This window comes from Sturnus vulgaris, chromosome 1 (genome assembly GCF_052056855.1).
Source record: "Sturnus vulgaris isolate bStuVul1 chromosome 1, bStuVul1.hap1, whole genome shotgun sequence".
Lineage (NCBI taxonomy): Eukaryota > Metazoa > Chordata > Aves > Passeriformes > Sturnidae > Sturnus > Sturnus vulgaris.
The window spans coordinates 153,714,275-153,739,396 of NC_142243.1; the positions used below are offsets into that span (position 1 = coordinate 153,714,275).

The following is a 25,122-nucleotide window of genomic DNA, read 5'->3' on the forward strand; positions in this document are numbered from 1 at the left end:
AAAGGGAAAAAAAAAAGGCTAAGCTACTACCTGGATCAGACTTCTCTCCCTTTTGGATGGTACAAATGAAGAGATGTTTTGCTGAGATTAAAAATGGCCCAAAAGATTTTACCTTTACACACAGGAACACAAGACTGCATGACATCCAAAAGCTCTAAACAACGCCTTTCTTAATAAATATTTGATCACACAGATCCATTATTTACAGAAAACAAAGAGAGTTTTAAATAAATGTTGTGGCTCAGACCTCGCTGAGGTTAAGTCACTGCATTCACACAGTTCATTTATCACACGGACTGGCACTGACTCAAACACCACTTCCCACAGAAAGCAGCTGTTTTGTAAATGGCTGCATTAAAATACAGTAAAAAAGCAGGCAAAGACAGAAGCTGCTCCAAAATAAAGCACTCTAAAATCTGAAAACTCAGCCTGCTGTTCATAGGGAGCCAGCAAGCAAGGAAAAAAAGGAGGCACAAGTTTTATCCCAACCAGCTGCTGCTGGTGAAGGGTCTGGAGCAGGAATCTGATGAGGAGAAGCTGAGAGAGCTGGGAGGGCTCATTCTGGAGAAAAGGAGGCTCAGGGGGGACCTTACAGAAAGGAAGGGGTAGCCAGGTTAGTGTCAGTCTTTTCTCCCAGGTAAAAGTGACAGGTTAAGGGGAAATGGCCTCAAGTTGTGCCAGGAGAGGTTTAGATCAGATATTAGGAAAAAATTCCTCATTGAAAGGGCTGTTAAGCACTGGAACAGGCTGCCTGAGGAATTGGTGGAGTGACCATCCCTGGAGGCATTAAAAAAACCCATCAAGATGTGGCATTTGAGGACGTGGTTTAGTGGTGGACCTGGCAGTGCTGGGCTCATGCTTGGACTGGATAATCTTAGTAGCCTTGTCCAAACTAAATGATTCTGTGATTCAATTTAATCATGGAGAGCAGTGCCCCAGACAGCTCTGCTTGCTGCCCAGACGAAGGGAGCCTGAAGGAAGGGGCAGCCTGCAGCAGCAAGGAGTTGCTTCAAGGCTCTGAAGCAATACAAATCGTATTTGTAGCCCCAAATACATTGGGGCGCATCTGACAGGAAATACAGGCAAACATCCCCATGTGGGAGGTTTTGAGCAACCTGGGCAAGCAGATTACTGGGATGATGATAAGGGAATGGAATGCCTGAGACAGCAGTGGTGCAGGCAGCCATGCTACATCAGAGAAAGACTGGGAGGCTGCAATTGGCAGTAAAAATGAAAAATAAATATGGCTTAATGGGAGAGGGAAGAGGTGGAATTAGAACAAGTGCTATGGGGAGAAATTGCTTTGAAATTGAAAAAATTCACTCTGAGGGGGAAACCCAGAGGTGCCCGAACTGACCTAGTGTGAATGTATTGCTGTGGACTAAGACAAAGTGGAGAGGGTCTGCAAATTGGTTTGAGAGGTTCAAGCAATTTGTGCAGGACTTATTTTCCTGACTGGACTTCATGGTACAGAACCGTGGAGACTGTGTATGGTGGAAATGTTTCTTTCTTCTGCTGAAGAGGAGGATTAAGGCTCGGATTGTAATTAAACAGTCACTTCAGTGACTTTTGGCATTTTTGGCCATGAAAAAATTGGTTTTGCTTAGAGTCCTTACAGAGCCCCGAGTTCCTCCTGCACCTTTAATTCAGCTGCCACCACTTTCTCAGGCAGGAACTGCCAGGAGAAAGAACAGCTCTGTGATCCCCCAAATGAAACTTCCAACTGCTAATTATCCAGAGGAGCTGCAAACTCAGCCACGCTCACCGTGGTGACAGACATGGACAAACAACATGAGGTTTCATTGTTTATGTTGCATCTCAGAGTCTGCAGCAGAGTGATGCCACATCTCTGTCACAAATCTGCCATATGAGCACCCAGCCTTTTCTTGTCCTAGGAGCTCACAGAATTATTTAAGTTGGAAAAGACCTCTAAGCCCATGGAATCCAACCCTTGGCTGATCAGCACCTTGTCACCTAAGTGCCACATCCAGTCATTTCTTGAACATCTCTAGGGATGGTGATTCCACCACCTCCCTGGACAGCCCATACCAATGTTTGACAGCCCCTTCCATGCAGCAATTCTCCTTCAGCCATTTCTCATCCACATCCCTCCCCAGCTCTGTTGCCCTTTCTCTGCACATTCTCCAGCAGCTCAACGTCTTCCTTGAAGTCAGGGATCCAGATTATGCAGCTGAGGGAGCTGGGGGGGCTCAGCCTGGGGAAAAGGAGGCTCAGGGAGAACCTTCTTGCTCTCCACAACTCTCTGAAAGGAAGGTGTAGCCAGGTGGAGGTCAGTCTCTTCTCTCAGGTAAAAAGTGACAGGTTAAAGGAAAATGGTCTCAGTTTGCATCAAGATAATCCAACCACACTGGTCCCCCATGGCTTTGCAGTTGCTGGATAACTGCACATGTCAGGGTGCAATCATGGTGCCAGTTGGCTCTTAATTAGTAAACTAAAGTTAAAATTATTTACTGGCAGCAAAAGACAAGGTCTTAGAGCATATCCATAGTGAAGAGGAGGAGGTGATCTTGTTGCCACAATATTTATAAGCAACAAATGCTTTGAGAGGGTACCAGCCAAAATATTTTAAAGACTCTGAGAAGATGATTTTTGAAACTCAAATTTTCTTTTGTTGTTAAAACACCAATGAGTTATTTGAGCAAAAGTTGAAGACAGTTCCTTATCAGTGGTCTCCAGGTAATAAGATCTCTGCAAATATCACAGATTTATGAGGCTTTTTTTGCTCAGAGCTTCAGCCTTCAAAGTGCCCCTCTGTGTACCCGTGAAAGCCAGACCCAGGAATTGCTTCTTTACTGGGAAAAAATTCTTTTTTCTTAGACTACACAAATGGGTCACAGAACTGCTGCTTGCCTTTGGGATGCCAGCAAATCCAAATTAGCTTGACTTCCACAGAGGATATGGGGAAGGAAAGCAACCAGCATTAATCAGAGCAACACAAGCAGCTCTTCCAAAACAAATTAGTTTCAGCAGTCAGCACAGAGTCCTTCAGTCAGTGAGGCCAGGCTGAACTTAGGCCAAACTTTGCATAAAAAAGAGCAACTGGTTTAATGTGTACCCGTGGAGTCTGTGTTGGTTTCTTTTCCTTCCTCTCAACCCACGTGCAGGAAGCTCTGAGCAAAGTGAGCAGAGTAAAAGTGCTCATCTCCATGCACCCATCCCTTTAGTGTGATGTCCAGCCCACCTAAACTAACCTCAAGGGCAGGTTGAGTGTCTAGATATTCCCTTTTTTCCAAATAAAGAGACAGGTGACAGGCGCGGGATTAATTTTTCATTGAAATATCTGTGGTGTCATTGATATAATCTCAATTTAGTGGACAAAGGAGAGAACAAACTTGTCCTAAGAGGCAGCCACCAGACCTGCCTATATCAGACATCTCCTGTGACATGAGACAAGATGTGCTGAAAGCAATTCCTGCTCATGAATCATGGAAAGGAGGTTTAGACACTTAAACACACATCACCACCAAACACACTCAGCCTGGTCCAATAAATCCCTCTCTTCCAGAGAGCAATTTGACCCAAGTTAAAAGTGGTGTTTTGAGATGGGTGGGATGAATCATCTTCTCTGGGGGCAGGGACAAGGAAATTTCAAGAGGCAAATCTGGGCCATTGGTATTAATGGCAGGAGTCATCATTCCTGCTCGAGGCCCAAGAGAAATGAGACCCTCACTGAAAAGAAAGGCATTAAACAAGTCCAGTGCAGGAAAAAACTTTTACTGGCTTCTCCCTGCCAGATTTGTTTGCCCCTCAGTCATTTTTCAAACCCAGATTTTTTAGTGAAAGTAGGATTAAAAAAGTAAAATTGTCACATTTCTGTGACAAACAGGGTTTTCAGATGGAAAAAAAAAAAAAAAAAAAAAAAAGGCCTCTTTTTTGTATCAATGTTCAACTCTCATTTCTTTCATCTGCATTTTGACCCTGAGTGTTCCCACAGATAATGCACTGGCACAGCTTAACTGAAACTGGTAGTAAAAATAAGTTTAAGCAGAAACAATTCTTTTCCAATTTAAATACCAATAATTTAAAGTGAAAGAAAAAATCTGTTTTTATATATATATATATTTGGAAGATATATATGTTTGGAATATATATATTCCAAAGCTCTGACAGCTCCCACTAATCTTTTAGAATTTAGATGGGGCACATGAAAATGCACTCAAAGTAATAAAATACTGCTGTTAGCACACACATCTCAAGACGAAGGAGCACCTTACCAAATTTAAAATGCAGACAAAGGAGCTCATTGTGAAGACATTCTCATATTTTTTAACATTTCTATCATTTCAGGGAACCTACATGTCTTATTTTGTAGTAGCTAAAGAAAAATTATTTACTGGTTCTCTGTTATGTTAATGTGCAGGTTGGGACTGGTTCTCTTAGTTGTATTGTTGAAGTGACTGCATGGGTTACATGCAAATATTGTGCTAAATAACCTGCCACTGAATCATTATTCCTGACAGAAATCCCTCCATTAAGTTCTACAGAAGGCCTTAAACTTGAATTTTCAGCAGTGTTGACATTTCTGATTTCTCAATTTATGTATACATTTGTTGATAGACTAATAAAAACACTACATTGACTAATAAAAATACTGCACACACACACACACACACACACATGTTTATACACATATAAACAGTAATAAATAACAAATGTTTGTAAGCCAGCCTGCATTTACAGGATAATCACACTGTAACATAAGTAACAAGCAAACATACTCATGAATTAGCAGTTTAACATAAGAAGAACTGGTCAGTGAGATTTAAGAAACATTTTGTGCCTTTGATCCCTGAGCAGCACAGAAGGAATTTAGAGCATGTGAAGCTCTGGCAGGTCCCTTAAAAGCAGTTCACCCACGGGCCCATCTGGCTGATCCTCTCCCAAACCCATCCCGGATATTTCCAAAGCATCCAAAACCAGGCAAACCACCTGGAAGGATGACCTGTACTCACCCTGCTTTATCCAAAGGGCATCAACATTCCTGTGGGATCAGGGTCCTCCCTGTCCCACCATGGGGACAGTGTCCCTTTGGGTGTAAATGAGCAGATTTGATGGCACATAACACATGAAGCATCACATGCAACTCGACCAGCCCCAGGCCAGCAGTGGAAGTGACAAAAAAGTCACCTCATTTTCTGTTCATGGTGACAGAGAGTGCCCTGGGTTTACACATGTTTTTCTGATGATCCACAACCAGTAGGCACAGGACAGTTCCCTGTGCTCCACAGGAGATCTGGATTGCACATTTCCTTTAGCAGCTTAAGTTTAGTGAGTGATATTTGTCATTATGGGCTTGTTTTGAGCACAAGAGAGGCTCTGTTTTTTTCATGCACACCAATCAGTCCATATTTATATCCTTGGCAGGGGTGCCTCACTAAAAGTGACTATATCTTTATCCTGATGGACATATCTCAGGAAAAAAGGGCCTCCTGTCTGGGCAGGTTATTTCAGCAGCTCTTGTAGCTGAAGAAAGCAGAGCCTTTAGACTGTGCTGCATTCATTTTCTGCCTGACTCCTCTTCGACCTTCTTAGCCAAAGTCATCATTAACTCATTTGCAGCTTTGCAATCAGCTCTACAGTCAGGTCAAGTATTAAATTCATTCCAGTTTCATTTTAGACTTCATGTGGTAACAAGTTATTTTCAAAGTGAATGCAGGATTCCATGCAGGGCGACATGCATTATCTTGAATATATATACATTAAAATCCAAAATGAAGACAGCCCTTATTTTCTGCAATATTGAAGTTCTGCAAAACTCAGTCTTATTACCCAAAACTGGGACAATGTGTTTCACCAGAAAATGAGCTATGGATAATTTTAAAATCACATCACTCCATTACATCAGAGCAAAATGCCTGTGAGTCTTACTCCTTTGGTCTGGAGGTTTGCCCCAGAACTTCAGAGTTCACTGTCCAAGGACAAACCAACAGGCACCATGTACTCTCAAGGGACCTCAGCAACATTTTGTCAAAACTCCAGACGCACGAAAATCACTAATTTATGCTTGAGGAAAAAGAAAACTAGCATGTTTTTCTTCTGTCAGTCACAATGCAATTGATAACATTTTTTTCTCTGTTCGTTCCCCCACCTCCCCCACCCCATCCCTAGAAAGTCCTAACTATAATCATCAAAGAGTTCTTTCTGGGCAAGCTGTTTTCAAAAAGATTAATGTTTGTGTGTGTATGTGTGTGTGTGTGTTTATGTTTTATTCTTCCTCTAGTGAAGAAAAAAAAAAGAATCACAAAAAAATCCCTCAAATTGCCTTTGAAAAGTGCTGAACACCACCACAGCCATTATTCACCAACCACATCATGTTGTTTGACAACTCAAGTTGTTTTCCTAAAGTACTGTTGCCTGATTATAGGGAAACACACCAAACAGAAGCACATATGCACTTAAATGATGTGCTTTTTATGGTGTCTTTCCAAGAACAACAGTAGCTAATTGTTGACTTTCCTACTGGGAAATGTCTGTTTAATATGCAGATCTCTTAATGACTACTCTAAAGCAAATTGTCTGTGCTATGGTAATCTAATCATATATATATATACATACATACATATATATATATATATATATGTTTATATATATATATATAAAAGTTTAGTTCCTACTTAGAATATGCTTTATCATCTTTCCAGGTAGCACAAATCCATTTGCCCAGTGTTTCACAGCTGCCAGGTGTTTTGTTTAGTGTAAATACTACCACTGAAAGCATTTGTAGGATGTTTTTAGTCCCACTTACTTGGTGCTGACTTGCTTTTGCCAACTGCTCATTGGCTGATTCTACATTAGAAGAGGAGGCCTCAATGTTGGCTTCAATGCTATCTGCAAATTAAAAGAAGATAATTACAGGGTGCAAACCATAAAACATAGGTCTTACACCAACAGGGATTCAGCAATTTACTCGTGGGCATAAAGAGAGGAGCAGCCTCTTGATTGTGACCTGTAGTTGTGCAGGGAAGTTGGACCAACACCCATTTGGATGAACATCCAACCCATCAGTCAGGGGCAGGATGACTGACACCTCTCCACGTGTCCCCTGACAGGATGGAGGTTGCCTCTCATCCCTTTCCTTCTGAAATCAATGGGAAGAGTGACAGGGAATTAACAGAAAGTGGCTCAAGACTGATAAATTTACTGGATTGAATTATAGAAGGGACATGGCACCTGAAATTATCTCCTTATTAGAGCTCAGGGATTCATGTGGGTCCATGTGGGTTATTGACCATGCCCAGGTGTCTGTTCTTGATCAGATCATCTCAGACAATATCACAGAGAGCAAATCCATGGTGTGCAATTCCTTCCCAATCCCCAGGAGTTGATCACATTAAAGAAACCACAAGCCAAACTCCTGGAGCACATTTCCCAGCTACAGTGGAGGTCTGCAAAATGGCTCAGATTGAGACAAATTGCTGGAATCTACAATTAAGGGAGAAGGTCACCTTACATTGCTATGTTTGGCACTGAGGGAAGCCTGGAGGAACCACAAGGAATCAAAATGAGACTGGAAAAGGAAGATTATCAGCTACTCATCACAACTGGCAGGTCTCCACTTCCAACAAAAACAAATATTAACTTTGACTCCTGACTGTGCTTAGAAAGCAAGACAGCTATGGTATAAAACCTGCAAAAAAGGGTTTGTTTTCCCAGCAGAAATCTTGGAAATCTTGACCATCTTGTCCCCTAAGAGATGTGCAGACAATAATTTCTTCTCACAGTAGAAGAGGATGTGCCCTTGGTCTGCTTTTTGATCAAATGGGTGGATTTGAGCACAAAATACACCACAGAGAGCATGGACTAGACCAGGAGAACTCAGCCTCAGGTAGAAATTGGAGAATAAGGTTTCAGGGATTTCTCTAATCCTTAATAAAACCAATGGAAATTCTTCAATTAATAGTGTCAGGAGTTGGATTAAGACATGCCACAAAAGAATCAAGTAATTTATTCTTAAAGGTTCTAAAGGAAAGAATAGGAATTAATCTCACCACTTGTGTGGTGGACAAAGGGATGAGAGTTTGCAGAAAATTTGTGGAAAGTGGTTGCAGTCAGATTCTGCCATTTTTAAATGAAACAGTGTTAAAATCTGTTAATGTAATTATGCACTTATAATAGTAACTCAAAATAAAATACATCTTTTAAAAAGCAAATAAAAGGAAAAAAAAAACCACAAAAGAGAAAAAGAGCAAAACCCCAAGTGTCTAATCAATGTAACAGAACTCATTTGTGTATAAAGTTTCTCGGGATCTTAGTGCAGACACCCTTCACTGCTCAACATCTCTTAAAGCCTGATTGGCCTCAGAAAATTAATCATTTAGGCAGAGAGGAGCTACAGAGGAGACATGTATTAAACATATCCTTCTAAAACAAGAGCAATCTGTCTGTACTTCTCCTGGGGAAGGAGGAAATCATAGAAGCAGCTTAATTTAGCTCCCTTAAAAGGCTCTCCAGAGGAACCCAACACTTTCTGCTGCCTGCAGGGAGGCCTGAGGAGATTTGCCTTCGTTAGATAAAATTAAACACTGTGCACACCCCCTCAGTGCTCTGTGGAATGGCAGAACCACACCTTAGGCACTGTTTTTGTGAACATCATCTCTGTTTGACCCAGCACAGGCTTCCCCAGGTAAGAAGGATGTGTGCCACGTGTCCTGGATGAGTTATGGGATGTTACAGAGGGAGCTTGGAACTGTTTTGTTCTCCCAATGGGGGAATACCAGCCTTGGAATAAGTAAAGCTCCCATTTAAATTCTATTTTTTGGAGCAACTTGTAATCCTGAGGCACAGGGGAAAAACTAAAACAAAGGAAAAAAAAAAAAAACAAAAAAACCCCTACCAAACCAGCTCTAAAACTCTACAATAATAATGAGACATAAATATGGTAAAAATTTAATCAGATGTTTCTGCTGATTAACACAGGAAAGCAAGGAGAGGAAAGAGAATTTGGCTCAAATCACAAAGAAACAGGCAGTAATTGAATGATGTTAATAAGTCAATGATAAATATGTCCCTGACAGACATTTCAGTGATCTTTGCTGAACAAGTGGTGGTTCACAGCCTCACCCTGGCCACTTTCAAGCTCCTTGCCAAGGTCCTCACTTGAGGATGGAGAGACAAAGAGAGACAAAAGTGGCAGAGTCCTCAGCAGGATGAAAAAAACCTGCTGGAGGGATCTTCCTTTTCCTTTCCCTTGGCTTTGGGATGAAGGGACAGCGAGTTTGTTCCCAAACAGATGAGATAATCCAGCCCTGGGTCCAGAATTTCTCAAAGACACTGAATCCCACAACTTCCCGCCCTCAGACTCTGGTGACAAATTTATTATGCAATTTGAAAACAAAAATCCCAAGGGGATGCAGTCTACATATTGATAAACTCAGGGACAAGGCTGCACCACAGCAGATGGTGTTTGCAACCAAATATATCAGAGAATTCGGAAAATATTTATAATTTTTCATCTAAAACACAGTCTTGCAACAGGAGTAGTGAAGGTGACAGAGCTAGCCAGGCTTTAAATTCAATTTTTTATGATTTTATGACACATTTATCACACAGAGAGAAATAATGATGACCCCAAGATGTATCTTTCAATTCCAGCTATTTATCTATATCCTGAGATGAAGCCTTTCTAATGACCAACAGGAATCTTACACGGGAAATTATTGGATTGACAGTGGCTGGAGTGGGGGTTCTGCCTTAATCTTTCAAGGAATCATTCACATGACCTGAATTTTTACAGCAGCATCAATGGACTGGTTTCAAAAGGCAGAATTTCAGCTAAACCACTTGAAAGACAGGAAAGTGAGCTCGTGAATGAGAATTTTTAAATGCTCCCACTTGGCAGTAACCAAAATGGGCCCCTTCAGGTTTTCATAGTATGCTTTTATTTTTAGCACTTTAATAAGCTTAACCCTCTTTTATCGCTACAACTTCTGGCTAAAAATAATCAATACAGCACACTGAGAGGCACAATAAAAAGAAGAAGGAAAAAATAAGAAGTATTTTGGTAATGCATAGAGGTTTCTTTCCTAATTAAAAGCCAAGTTTGGAGGGAAATTGCTTTCAGCGTGAAAATGAATTTTGCCTATTTGAATTGCCATGTACTTGGAAAGTTTAAAGTGAGTGTCATTCCATGAACAAAAGACCCTCAGGCTCAGTGAAGACAGAACTGTGGATGTTAAAGAGAAGGAAAACTATGACAATTCTTCCATAGAAAAGTTTAAAATGGCTCAGGGTTAGTAATTTGCAAACTTCAATGTAAACATCGAGTTATAAATTCTGCACACGAGAGGCTTTATAAAATAATTGTGCTCATATGTTAAGTTCAGGCTAAATGGGTCACACTGGCTTAGACTGGTGCAAGAAAATACAATTTTCAGCACTGTGAGTCATCAGGAGCTGTGGTTATTTCTTCCCAAAAACCTACCTTCCTATCTGATTTTAGCAGTGCTCTAATTCTTCCACACAAGCCTGAGAGGTAAGGACTGAGGCACTGAACAACCAGTCAGCACCATTTTCCAGCCAGGCCTGGAAAAAGTATTTAAAGCACCCTAAAATGTCATAACCAGCTCTTCCTGTTGGTTTTCTTCAGCCAACATCCCAAACCCCTTGGTCTGAATGAATAAAAGTGGCTACAGGGCAATGGCCAAACACCAGCATAAATTCACAGCACTTCTCTTGAATGATTTATACTGTCCTTGAAATGCATCTTGGAAATGTCAAGTATCTGCTGCATATGGATGTGCTGAAAAATGGTACTGCCCTGCCAGGGGTTTGCCATGCCTGCCAGGATACATCTCCCACGAATTTAAAATTCAAACATTTTCCTGTGTGTATCTGTTGGAAAAAAAACCACATCCTGTCAGAGAATAAAGCACCTCTTATCATCTGCTCGGTGCTAAAGGGCAGAATGCAGAAATATTATCACTTTGGCATCTGCAAAGCAATTTACTCTTCTTCCTTACAGAGTCAAGTGGCCTCAAATTCCTGATGTTTGCCACAGAAGAAGGGTCAGTGTTGGATCTCAGGAATCTGGAGTTTTTGAGCTTTCTGTGCTTCCAGGCACAGACCCCCTGCTCTGGAGCTGAAACCTTGGAGAGGGCTTGTAAATATGAATGATGAGTTAGAAATCACAAATGTGTAGTGGGTTAGATGTTGTAGTGGGTTAGATGTGTGTGTTTTCACTCGGTGATGGGGTTTTAATTTTGAGGTTTTTACAGTATAGTGGTAGATATGGGACAAGATGGAGAATTTTGGGTGGTGTCTTTTTCTTTGTTCATCTTCTTTTTCCATCTTATTCACAGAACTCAGGCAGTTGTCTTTGGTTGGTCAGTCTAATGACACTCTAAGGGTCGTGGGAATCTATTATTGGGTCAAAAGGATAAATAATATAGGTATTAAACTTTTATTGGTTTGTTTAGCTTTAAAAGGCCTTGAAGCAGGCTCAGCTGAGAGCCATTTTTCCCACTTCTAGCAAGGAGCCAGAGGTGCTGTCATACTTTCTGTAAATTTTGATAAGATACCATAAACATCCAAGCCCAAACACGAGAATCGTCTCAATCACATTTCCAATAATCCTGGGTGATGACAAACCACTAATGAGGGGTGCAAAGCCAGCATACACCCCCACAGGGCAGCACATGAACAGTGTCCTGAGGGTGCATGTTCTGGACACAGTGACCACTGCACACTCTCAGTCCCCATCCAAGCTGTCCTTAATTCCCATATGAAGCTCTCAAATGGCCCAGGATAATCAACACAAGGCTCTACCTTTAAACTCCAAAATTAACACAAGTGAGGACATTATATCATGGAAACAGACCTGATTAATTTTTCCCCCTATTTCCTTCTTTTCCTGATTAAAAAAAGTTATTTCACCAAGAGGGGGATTTTTTTTTGTTAAGTAATTTGTAGGTATGCCAGATTTTTTTATTTCCCCAAATAATCTCTGAAGGTAATTTACAGGGCAAAACAGCTCCAATAGCTTTGAATGGGGAATTCCAGATAGCTGCCTGTAGCACACACTTTCTTTTCATAGAATCAGAGAATCATGGAATGGTTTGGATTGGAATGGGCCTTAAAATAATCTTATTGCAACCTCCTGCTGTGGGCAGGGACACCTTCCACTGTTCCAGGTTTCCCTGTCCAACCTGGCCTTGAACTCTTCCAGGGATGGGGAGCCCATAACTTCTCTAGGCAACCTTTTCCTTGTGATTTACACTCAACATTTTTTTTTAAATTCTGTAAGACATCCAAGTTAAAGAAAAATAAAATATGTTTATTTAAACTTACGAATAATAATAAAAAAAAGAAGTAAAGATTTTTTCCCCCAAATCCAGCTTGTGAATTCAAACACTTTTGATAAATCCCTTAATTTCATTTGCATGCAGCAATTTTCAAAAATCTGTTTTTGTCTATAATTAACACAAAACTCACTTTCCATCACACAGCTGAGTTATCAAGTCCTATTGCTGATGAAATAAGTTCCAATCTAAGTCTGTCACCAGAATAATGAGGTTGGTAGGGTTGTGGATTCATATAAATAAATATATTTTATTTCTGCTTGCTGTCTTGGGAAGATCATATATTTTACCTACCAAGTAAGATCACTGATATTTACAACTTGCTTGACCTCTTTTGCTTTACATGGCTCGTTTGATTTACTTAAACTGCTCAAGCCATGCTTTCCAAACAGTCTGGCAGAGAATTGCACCTCCCAGCAGAAATAAACCACCCACCTGAGCAGCTTCTGCCTTTCCAACATTTACTGCTCAATTGCAGCATTATTAGAAACTGAGACCACGGCAGTTCTAACTTCCCAAAAACTGCTTTGGATAAATTGATGTGAGGAGAATCCTATGGGTGGCAATAAACCTCGTGGAAGGAAGAGCCTTGCTTCTTGTACAAAATTAGCTGGCTCATTAACTGTAATTACACCAGCCCAATCACATTATGGGGGTCAAACACAGAAACAAACACAGCAGACAAATCTTCAGGCGTTAGTAAATCTGCAAGTGCAGAGTGGCCCATCACTCTTCTCCTTGTAAACCAGCATGTGCTGTCTCACCAGCACAGGAGCTAAATGTGAGAGTCCTCATGCAAGGGATGGCACAAAAAAACTCACAGAGAGCAGGAGGAGGAGAGAAGCACAAAAAACTCTTGCAATTTTTGTGTTGCTTGTTATCTTGAGTAAAACGAGTTGGTCAGAGATCACAGCAGTCCCTACCTGGCTCCAACAACTTTGTCACCAAGGTCACCAAGCAGTGGCTCACATGAAGCTGAGGCTGTCCAGCCCTGTCCAGAGAGCTGGTCAGTGGAGGCCACCACTGCTGCAGCCCAGATAAACAGGGAAAGGTGAGTGGTGTTAAACACAACATAGAATCACAGAATGATTTGGCTTAGAGGATGCTTAATGATCACCTCTGCCATGGGACACCTTCCACTAGACCCATCCAACCTGCTCCACACTTCCAGGGCTGGGGCAGCCACAGCTTTCTGGGAAATGTGTGCTAGTGACACACTGACCATGACCTTCAAATTGTTGCCTACAAGGCAATTAAGGATAATTACATCACACAATTTCAGCAGTGGGGGTAGTTTGCAATAAAGCTTTGTTAGACTTAGCAGAAACACAACTGATGACAGGGTTTATACTGATGGTGAACAAAGAGATGGGAAAGTTAAAAAAATTCAGGAATACTCCAGTGTACTCTTCTTTCATGGGCTGTGCTCTGAACTGACACATTACCCTGGGTCTTCTCAAGTGGCTGAAAGCAACACAGCCAAGAGAAGATTTCCCAATCCATCAGGAACCAATAAGAACATAAATGTACACATTCCCATAACAGCCTCATCTGGGATCACTTAGGAATCTTAACCAAATGAGAGACTTTGCAGGCCACATCCAACTGATCAGAGATATTAAAGCTGTTACATTCAGGTATTTGGGGACTGTTCTCAAGATGTGTTCATTTTTTGCAGATGTCCCAGCTGAGGCTCATAACTTGGGAGGGTTTAGTTAAGGCTCCAGGTGAATGATTTCCCAGCTCAGTTTGCAGTCTGGCAACAGATTCCTGGCTGTGCCATCCAGGCAGTCAGACTGGAGCAGGACGTGCTGTTGGGGCCTCTTGACAGTGTTTATGTGTCAAACCAGCCTTCAGGTCAGAAAGGCAACAAAACTGGACTTGATTTCATAGGAAAACAGCAACAACAAAAAAAATTAAAAGAAAAAAAAAAATAAAAACAAAACCTGAAAAACCCTCTCATATCCCAAATCTTCCAAAATAGACAACCCATTTGCATTCATCTTTTCCTTCGAAGGAAGTTTATTGTTATTGTTGTCATCACTAGGCAATAAGTGACAATGTGGCACTTCAGTGAATGGCAGCATCACTCTGAATTCAGGACTGAATTCAGTGGTCCATCAAGAAGTTCCTCCTGACTGAAGCAAACCAGCAGCTGCCATGTCTTTACTTCTTTTTCCATGTCTCTCAGCTCCAGCCTGACAGATACCAGGCAAAGATGTTTGTTAAGTAAAAGAGCATTGACTTTAGACCACATTAAGAATTTTTTTCACCCATTTATTTTTAGATGTAAAAAGTCCAGACTTCAAGAGTGAAGTGAAGTGAAAGCTACGTAGCACCAACATCTAAGTCTGGATAAGTATTGGTCTAAAAACAAAGTCTGAGGAAATCTTAAGCTTGACACAGTAGGACATTGATCTGTTCTGAGGAGGCCACCAAGTTAATTAGAGGGATGAAGCACCTCCCCTAAGAGGAAAGGCTGAGACAACTGGAACTGTTCAAACTGGAAATGAGAAGGGTTTTTGGTGACCTAATTGTGGCCTTCAAGTACCTGAAAGGAGCCTGCAAGAAAGATGGAGAGAGATTATTTACAAGATCCTGGAGTGACAGGACAGAAGGGAATGGGTTTAAACTAAAATAGAATAGATTTAGTAGGAAGAAATTCTTCCCTATGAGGGTGGTGAGACCCTGGTACAGATTTCCCAGAGAAGCTGTGGCTGCTCCATCCCTGGAAGTGTCCAAGGCCAGGTTGGATGGGGCTTGGAGCACCCTGGGATAGTGGAAGGTGTCCCTGCCCATGGCAGGGGAATTGTGAGTGGTCCCTTCCAACTCAAATTGCCCTATGATTCCATGATTCTTTCAGCCAGTGAGATTTGCCATGGAAAGACAGATTTGTGTACATTCATTCTGGACAAAGATGTAGAGAACTGGTAAATTCCTTCCTGTACTGCTGCTCTTTCAATATTAAAATAGGTGGCCACTATGTGAGCTTGGGATCTTTTCCCATTTTAGGTAATTGGAAGGTAACAGATACACAAAGCTTGGTTCCAAAACTGTTCAAAAGAGTCAGAAATGTGATGCTTTTAAAAGTGTAAAATGTTTTCAGAACAATGTGGGTCTTTCCTTGTGGCTTTGTGAAATGCTATGGAGCTCTAAACAGTGATAGAAGTGGTGGAAGTTGAAGTTTGAGTGTTATTCTGGCATAACTATTAAGGTTCCATACACAGGTAGCATGGAAAAACAGCTTTTCTAAAAAAAAGCACTAGCTCCTATTCAGGTCAATTTTATTCTCACTTACAAGGCAAACAGAAGCCTACAAATTGGACAAAGCAAGGCACTTGCTTTCATCAGGTTCCAATACAAATATTGGCAGCTGTGCTGTTGACACTTTGTTCAGAGGAAGTGAGGATTTAGGGATTCTCTTCTCCCTAACACCAGTCACAAAACTGATTCCATGGAAGTTTGCATGCATATCCCAGTGCCACCAATCAAAGTACACACATATAAAATAGAGATGCTCAGTGGGAAATACTGGGAAGGTTTCAGACTTTTGGGGAGCTTACAGCTCAGGTGAGTGGTCATGAGTATGGAAAGGAGTGATCATTGCTGTTGCAATCACCTCCAACATAATTTACTTCTCACAGTGCCAAGCCTTGAATCCTTGGATGCTTTGGCTTCAGAATCCTTCTGCTGCCATGACAGTAAAATTTAGTGGAGATGAACCTCTGCTGGCCATCTGGAGATCTTACCATTTATACATCAGATCCCCAAAGCTGTCCCTGATGCATGCCAGAACCTCCTGAAATATTGATGTCCTGCTGTGTTGTCTTTCCAGTTGATACTGGGGGTGGTTGAAATCCCCCATGAGGACCAGAGCCTGCAAAGGTGAGGCTGTTCCTGTCTGTAGAGGGCCTCATCTTCTTTGTCTGTCTTCTTTTTAATCCTGACCCATAAACTTTCCATCAGCTTCTCATCCATCCCCAGGCAGCATCCCATGCATTCCAGCTGCTCTCTCTATAAAGGGCAACTCTTCCTCCTCATTTTCCTACCCTGCCCTTCCTAAAAGAGCCTGCATCCTTCCAAGGCAACACTTTAGAAACCAACCCCCCACATCTCCATGATCCCAACAAAATTGTAGCCCTGCAACTTCACACAGGTCCCTAATGTCTCAGGTTTATTCTCGATATTTTGTGCATTTAGCACCCCAGAGTGCTCAGTTCCTGCAGAGGATTTGGGATATTTGCCCACGATGGTGGTGCCTGGTAGGCATTTCCCTGCTCACTTCCAGGTCTGAAGGTGACTTTTGGTGACTTTGGGAACCCTTCCTGCCACACCACCCCATTTCCTTGCTTCAGTAATCCTGTTCTCTGCTCCTACAGGACTGCTGGTCCCTCCCTCCCCCATCAGTACTAAAATTCTCCTTATGAGATGGATCCCACTTTCCAAAGCAGCTGCAAATCCACAAACAGGATCCCACTGAAACCCCAAACCATGTCACCAACACCAATTCTACAGCCAATTACTGTTTTTTTCCTATTAGTGTCCTCCTCCTTGCCCTCTTTCCCCTCACCAGCTGCCCATGTGATGAAGCTGCACTGGGATGTTTTTGCCAAGAGCTCCTGCAGGATTGTGTTGGGAAGACTCTGCTGATTCCCAGTTAACCCAAACCATTGGCTTGTTTTGGTTTCATAGGCTTGGGCTCACTGATATGGTAATGCATAATTAAGTATTTGTATCAAAGAGATGCCAGGAACTTGGGCACAGAGTTTGTTTGCAGAAGACATAAAATAACAGGAGTATCCTCTCCCAAGTCTGCATTCTATTCCTCCCCTGAACAACAGAAATTGCTGTCTCCCCTAGGGAGTGTTATCAAAGTGTTCATTAAGGAACTGGCCCAAGTGCCAGAAAAACTCCTTTTAGATTCTTGTAAGAAGCAAGGGTTACTCTGCCTGTGCCATGCACAGACCACACAAACTCTCCCCACAATTCTCCCCAGCTCAGGGGAACCAAAGAGGGGTTTTCTCTGGGAGCATTTTGCTGAGGGCTTCATCTCCTATTCCCTGGTTTTGTATTTTCTCTGTGTTTCCTAGACAAGCACACACAGAGCTTTCATTCCATGCATGTCAGAAGAGTGGACTGAAAAAAAAATTAAAGGGCCAAGAGAGCCGTCTCTTGTCATCATGGAATTTTCACTGTAGGAGTTTCAACATCTCTTGCCTCCTGATTCTTTATCTCCCTTTTGTGCAATATGAATGTCAAAAGATAAACAGTGGGACCCTTCAGCAATTGGATGGGAAGATACCTTGATTGCCTGTCAGGATTAAGAGATAGTCCTTAAAAAAACTGCTAAAAATCTGCTGGAGTGTAAGAGGAAGAACAACAACAACAAAAAGAAAAACCCATGAAAACCTTATGCTGGCTCAAAGACAAAATGTCCTACTTAGTCTAACAGCTTCTCACAGGGAAGTTAATACTGGGATGGCTTCTATGCATGGGTAAAGTCTTAAAATAATAAATATTGCCTTAAGAAAAGGAGTTGTGAGGATCTTGAAACTAGCTGATGTATGTTGTCATGTCCCTCAAGGCATTAGCATCTGATGTGCTTTTAGAGATGAATCAGGCTCCAAAGTTATCCATGTACAAAAATAAGCTTTCAAACCAGCATCAAGAGAAAAAAAAAAAAAAAAAAAAAAAAAGAAAGAAAAAAAAAAAAAAAAAAAAAGACGAAGAAAAAAGAAAATATACTAAAATACTGACTTTCATTTTAATTTTGATTTACTTTTCGCTGCCCCTGTAAACCTGAGCGGTGTTTCTTATTCAATTTCAGTATGAAAGGAAGTATCTTATGGTGATGGAAATTTGCAGAGATATGAACTCAGCAAAGAAATCTAGAGTGAGTAATAAGCAGCCGAGAAGAGTTTCTGCGTTTCAAATCTTCATATGGCTGTCTCAGGACTTGCTCCTGCTCCTAGAAGCACCAGCTGAGCCTTCAGGTAAGAAATATCCCCACAAATCCTGCTGCTCTGTAGTTTAGATCCCTCAACAAGCCTTTAGGGCTATTAGCTCCCAAATTTGAAAATGAGCAGTTGTTCCAGAAGAACCAAATATTATTATTGTACATAAAAACAAGAGATAGAGGAAAAAATCGATTTTTCTTCACATCAGCAGAAAAGAGCAGTGACAAAGGTCAGAGAGAGCTAATTTAAGTGTCCTATCTCTCTGTTCACAAGAAGTGGTGGCTCTCAGTGATGGGCTGCTCCTAAAGATAGGACCAGGAGTTACTCTTATCTCTTTTCCCAGTTTTCTCCAGCCAATTTTTTCCTAGTCATCAGTAGCTGGAGAACAAGAGGAGATGAACTAATGGGCAGAAACTTCAGTCTTTATATGAGCACATCTTGATGTCAGGCTTCTGTAAATTTAATTAGACACACCCTGTTATGTGGAATGAAAATTCTATTTGGAAACAAAAAGCTGCTTATTTTTCTCTAATTTCATCAATAGTCATAATAATAATTGCCACTACTACTGTTTTTTAATTACAGTTCCAGGTAGAAAGGAAGAATTGGATCCCTTTCCAGTTAATGTTATATATTCTCCAGCTTCCTTTTTGCAGTCAAAAGGGAATGGATTCATCTCTCTGTGGATTCTATTTTATGCTAAATGTACCAGCAAACTATCCATAACATAAGAACCTTATTGAACAGGGCAGCTTGTCAGATCCAAACATCTCTGGATGCTCAAAATGCTCAAAACAGAGGGAAAATAATCACAGCATCAACAAAGGGCTGCTGGTGAGGGACAAAATAACGTTGGAAGGGTGGGAGAGGGTAATAAAGCCCCAAATTTTCATGTCACACCTACCTATTGTGTCTCCTTGCTCGTGCACCATGGAGGCCAGGTCTTTGATGATCTGGTTCACATCCAACATGTCACTCTGAAAAGACAGAAATCCTGACATTAACGAGGAGTGGGGGATATCCAGGAAACAAAGGCACGTTCCACAATCCAGCTTGGCAAAGAGAAACACAAACCCAGGAATCTTCATTGGTGTAGAAGTAAAAGGAGAAGTTGTAATGCTCCCATAGTAAAAAATTCCCTCAGAGCCATGGTTTGCTGGATCTAAGTCAGCCAGCTGACTCAAGCTTTGTGAGAGGAACAAGTGGAATGATCAGCTTTTATGGCTGCTTTTCAGAATTGTGGAGGACTAAGGAAAAACAACAATAAAAACAACAGCAGCAAACCCTTCTCTTTCTAAAAAAGTTATTGGTGACGCAGGCCATTCATCCCAGACTGTTTTCTCCTACACAGAAAAAGGCCATCTCTCAGCACAGCATCCATCTGATGCTATTCATAAACTGATGGAGATACAAAGGAAAACTCCCTGAATTTGAAATTACCTTATTGGTAGGGTAATAAGGGAAAAGCTGTTTGATGAACAGACTCATTTATATGTTTTCAAGTAGTAAAAAAGAAAAAAAACCAATGTAGCTACATTCAGCTCTGAAATTTTCTCTGTGAAAACACAGCAAATTACCCATGAGTTTGTTTTCTTCATTTCTGAACACTTACCATATAAAAGAGCAAATGTGAGCATATGTTGACATCGTATGACACTGCCTTTTGTAAGAAGAATTAATTTAGCAATAATAGACATAATAATATAGACACTGCTAAATGCACTACCAGCATTATCAGAGCAGGAAAAAAGACACTAAAAAATGATGTATTTCTTTTTCAGCTGTGCAAGTCAGAGAATCACAGAAACATTGGGCAGGAACCTCTGGAAATTATTTAGCCCAACAGCCCTTCTCAGAGCAAACAACTAAATTAGGGTGCTGAGGGCCATGGTTTTGGTTGCCTCCAAGGATGGAGATTCCTGGCAAACTGTAATTCCACGGAACCCTGTGTGTTGTTTGACCATGGCTGGATGACAGGCACCCACCAAATCTGCTCTACCTCTCCCCTCTCTAAGCAGACAGGGGACTGAAAATATAGTGAAGGGTTCACAGGTTGAGATAAGGACCAGGAGACCTCCCCCTCCTGGCAAAACAGCCAGATATCAATCGAGTTTATCACTAACAAAGTCAGAGCAGATAATGAGAAGTGTCTGAACTATCTGGACACAATCCTGTGCCCTGTGCTCAGGGATGGCAGGAGCAGGGAGATGGGACCAGATGACCCCACTGTGGTCCCTTCCAGCCTGGCCCACTCTGGAATTCCATGTTCATCTCAAAAGTTCCAATTGCATCCACCACACTTTTTAAAGAACTCCCTTTCCCTACTAGCAAATTTAGAAAATGGTGCAGAATGAATCCATGTCCTCCTACTGAAGTTTGCTGTGAGAACATAACTGGCATAACACTTCAGCACGTAATGAAATAGAACTGCATCAATTTAAAATGAGGTCTGGGAGTCCCACTGTGAGTGCTAGAATATACCAAATTGTTGAATAACTGAAGATGGAGGAAAAGCTAAAGATTTTAAAAGCTGTGAGAAATCACAATAAAGCAAAAAACACTCCCCCTACCAAAGACTGGATAATGCACCACAAAATGCACTGCATTCCTTCATTTGTCAAGCATAATGAAGCTTTAATTATGGATGGTATTATTCCTAACTTGTAAATACTGCAGAAAATTTTGCAACACAATGAAATTTAAGTAATTTGAGATTGTACTTGAGCATTGTGTTAGTAAATCATTACCAGGAAATGAGGACAAATGAGTGGTGATTTTTTTTTTCCTGTAGGGAAGATTTCTGAGCGTTTTGTTAAAATATTTTAAGGGAGAAAGTTAAAGTTTAGCAAAATGTGAAGACTGATAATTAACATTAATGTCTTGTTCTGCTCTTGTTTAACTGCTTTGCAAAAGATGATTAAGGAAAATATAAATAAAAAAATCATAATACTAAAAAAGCCCGCCCAGAATGCTGATTTGTCTCTTCTCTTGGCTAAGTTGTCACTGACATAATTTTTTTGTTTCTGTTCCTTGCAATACAAACACAATCCCTTCTACACTTCAATCTGCTTTATTTTCTTGTGCTTCTTTTTCAGCACTTTAAGTGAAGGTGACTTAAAGCTCACGAATATGTTTTTGCAGGTACATTTGGTTAGACAGAGTTTATTGCAAAATGTTGAATTACACACGCCCCCCACGCACCCCATTCTGTTTTATTCCATTGGAATAAAACAGATTCCAACGTATCCATTGACTTCTCAGAGGACCCTTCCCAGGTAATTTAACCACGAGGTGTTGGGCTGTCCATGTCCTGATCCCCAGATATTACAAGAAGGGAAGAATGAGAAAGAAAATTCAATGTTGTGTGTGAACGGCGCTGGTTCAGCTTTGCCATTTGTATTCAGGTACTTGAAACCAACCATCTGCAGCTGCAGAGTATAGATCCTTCCCATAATGTTGCAATAACACTTAAAATTACTGTTTAGCAAATATGCATCAGTGAGAGCCAGCGCTGAGTTGTGAGGAAGGAAAAACTGCGACTGCTGCACTTCAGGAAAAACAAACAGGGATGAGTTACAAAGCACAGAGCACAAAAAACAATCTGACCTGAAGCAAGAAATCTGTTGAATAATTTAACCTGGCAATGTGAAGTTTCAAAGTCCTTGATGTATGTAAGGAAAACAAAAGAAGAAATAGAAGAAAGAAAAATACCCAGAAATAAAGAACTTCCATAATGGAATATACCTTGGAGCTACTCTCCTGCTCCTTCGTGCCAGGTCTGCTCCATCCCCAAATACCTGTGAACTTGCCAGGCATCAGAGTTTGTTAGGAAAATCAGATTGCCTTTGGTTTCCCAGGTTTGCACACACTTTGCAGAATTCACAATGAAATACAGCTCCTCATAAATCTCTGACTCCACAGAACCCAGGAGTGCAGCAGCCACCACCATTCCCAAAATTTTGTCTCCCTGCCAGCTAACTAGGCTGGGGCTCCCTGGGTTTTAATTAACACCAGCCTTTCCTGTCTGGCAGCAATTCATTCACTATATTCTGCAGCAAGAGGGAGACAGGTTTAAACGATTCCATCTAAATACTCTCTTTTTTTTTTTTTTTCCCTTGAAAAGGAGAAATCAGATTAGTAGACAGGATTTAATATCACCCATTCTGGAACAAAAAGAATTAAACTAGTCAACAATAAAATGAAATGGCAGTAGTTAAAGATGGCCAAAAAAGTAGAGGAATGATAGATGAGAAAACCAGAGATGTGACAGAATTTGAGGGCCTTAAGTTCTGGAGGATTAACTCTCACCAGGAAAAATTAGTTGGGGAAGTTCTTAACAGAAAGTGCTAGGTTAAAATGCCAGGACTATTTTTGTCACTTAACCTGACTCAATAAGTGAATAATGTCACTGCATAGTACTGAGATTTTGGGGGAAAAAAATAAAATTCCAAACCTGACACAAAAATGGTTGGAAATATGATTTTGCAGATAAACTAGAAATTTCAATTTCCCAATTTTTGCTTTAACAAGATAAAGATTTCAACATTTTTGAAATTAATTTATGAGCAAGTCAGATTATAAAACCCAGACATTGTCACCAATGTGGGGACAATAAATCCCAGCAGCCCATTTCCCCACAGGATGAGCATTACTGAAGAATTTCCAAGACAGAAAACAAGCAAACCTCTTCTCTCTTCCATTCTCATGCTTTGTGGGGTGAAGATTTATTCCCACTGAAAACTTCCAACATAACCCTGCCCTTAATGATATCAGAAAGACATTGTTGTATTCCTGCCATGGGAATGGTGTCAAATAAAGCAGAGAGGAGAACATGTTCTCCTCAGAAGGACACAGAACAAACCTGTGTAGTCAATAATTCCTCTCTCACATGGATCCAGTTCCCAGCCTCCTCTATCAGTGTCAGCTCAAGTCCTCGAGGGGAGAGTCACAGTCACACTCATTTCTAGGAATGTTTGCCTTAGGTTTGTATAAAAATGGGATGAAAAGTATCAGTGGTCTATCCTATTTAGCACATGCACTTTTGTGTACTCACAAACCAGCCATCCATTTTTAAAGGGCTATAAATTAGCATTTAAATTAATTGCTGCCTCAATATTCAGGAGCTGCTGAATTTTTACAAGCGAGGTCACATTCTGACCTGTCATATACTCTGCAGCAAGCAGCCAGGAGAGCTATAAAATAAACCTCAAGGAGATCCTGAAAGATGTCCTATAAGGCCCATGTGTGCATTTCTGCACATGGAAGCACTCCAAAACACAATAAAGCAAAACAAACCCCTTGTGCTTGTTACCTTTGGGGGAAAAAATAAAGAAGCAAGGAAAAAAGAAAACAACCAACAGCTCTTTGTAGTGTCTGTCATGTTTTACCAAAGAGATGCTGAGATGTTCCTTGTGTGTTGTCCCATCTGCAACAGCTGTGGGGCATCTCCTACCCTGTGGTCCAGCATGTATGGACATGGAAAGACAAATCAGAGCATGGTGTTTGTCTGTCCTCATTCCTTTCTGAGAGACAGGGGAAGGAAAGGAAAAGGAAAAAAAAATAAATAAAATGTGAGCAAGCTTCTGATGCAAGATAGGCAGGAACTAAATCTTGCTACAACAGCCTTTCAACAAATATTTTTCTCTTGTCTATGGCTGGGGAGAAAAAAAATGACATTCAATAAATCAACCTGATTCAGCCTAAGCAACAACAGACCAGCAGAAAATTGTTTTGAGGGCAGAAGCCATCCAGAACAGCAATTACAGACTGAGTTAGATCTCCTCGGGGACTCAACAACAGCCAGAGTGTGGAGTTTCTCTCTCCCACTCCTGCCTGTGCACGTTTCCTCTCTCTTTTTCTGTCTTAGAGGTCTGTGTCATCTCAGGGCGTGGAGAACTGTGCTGCATGATGAAAGTAGTCATGCTGAGCTTTGGGATGCCAGTCCAGCACCTACCTGGGGACACCAGCTCAGGAAACACAGCAGGAAGGGGGCTCCTGCCACCAAATCCCAATGGAGAGGCTGTGAGAGGTGAGATGCCTGGAGCTCATCAGAGAGAGCTGAGACCATTGCAGGGATGAGAACAGAGATCCTGCAAGCTGCCAGCTGGTATTTTATTCATTCTGCCCCTGGCTGGATGTCACATGGCCACCAAAGCTGCTCCATCACTCCCCTCCTCAGCTGGACAGGGGAGAGGAAATGTAATGAAAGGCTCCTGGGGTCTCTCAGTCATCAGTTCATGTCATGTGCAAAATAGACTTAATTTGGGTAAATAAGTTTAATTTGTTACCAATCAAAATCAGAGTAGGGTAATGAAAAGTAAAACCAAATCTTAAAATACTTCTCCCAACTTTCTCTACTTCCTGGACTTCACTTTCATGTTCTCTCCCTCCTCCACTGCTGTGGCACGGGGGATTGGGAATGGGGGCTGTGGTCAGTTTATCACACATTTTTTAACTCCTCACACCCTTCCCCAGCTCCATTTTGGGTCTCTCTCAAGGCAGACAGTCCCCCACAAACTCCTCTAACCTGGGTCCTTCCCATGGGCTGCAGTTCTTCAGGTGGATCCCCCACAGGGTCACAAATCCTGCCAGTTGGATCATCATGGAATCAGAATCATGAAATCACAGGATGGTTTGGGTTGAAGATCACCTTGTTCCAAACCCTGCCATGGGCAGGGACACCTTCCACTATCCCAGGTTGCTCCAAGCTCCATCCAGTCTGGCCTTGGACACTGCCAGGGATCCAGGAGCAGCCACAGCTTCTCTGGGAAACCTGTGCCAGGGACTCACCACCCTCACAGGGAAGAATTTCTTCCTCATATCCAATCTAAATGTGCCTTCTACTGGTT

The 25,122-nt window shown here is 41.4% G+C and overlaps 1 protein-coding gene across 13 annotated transcripts in view; it reads right to left on the bottom strand.

Moving 5' to 3' along the window:
* Positions 1 to 25,122, bottom strand: part of TSNARE1 (t-SNARE domain containing 1) — a 451,500-nt gene that overhangs the window by 160,815 nt on the left and 265,563 nt on the right. For all 13 annotated transcript variants that reach the window (XM_088179949.1, XM_088179899.1, XM_088179963.1 and 10 more), the window contains 2 exons: positions 19,179 to 19,251; positions 6,767 to 6,849 (listed from right to left, as the gene is read on the bottom strand). In XM_088179949.1, the coding sequence (XP_088036075.1) occupies positions 6,767 to 6,849; positions 19,179 to 19,251 (156 nt within the window). The remainder of the gene's footprint in view (positions 1 to 6,766; positions 6,850 to 19,178; positions 19,252 to 25,122) is intronic.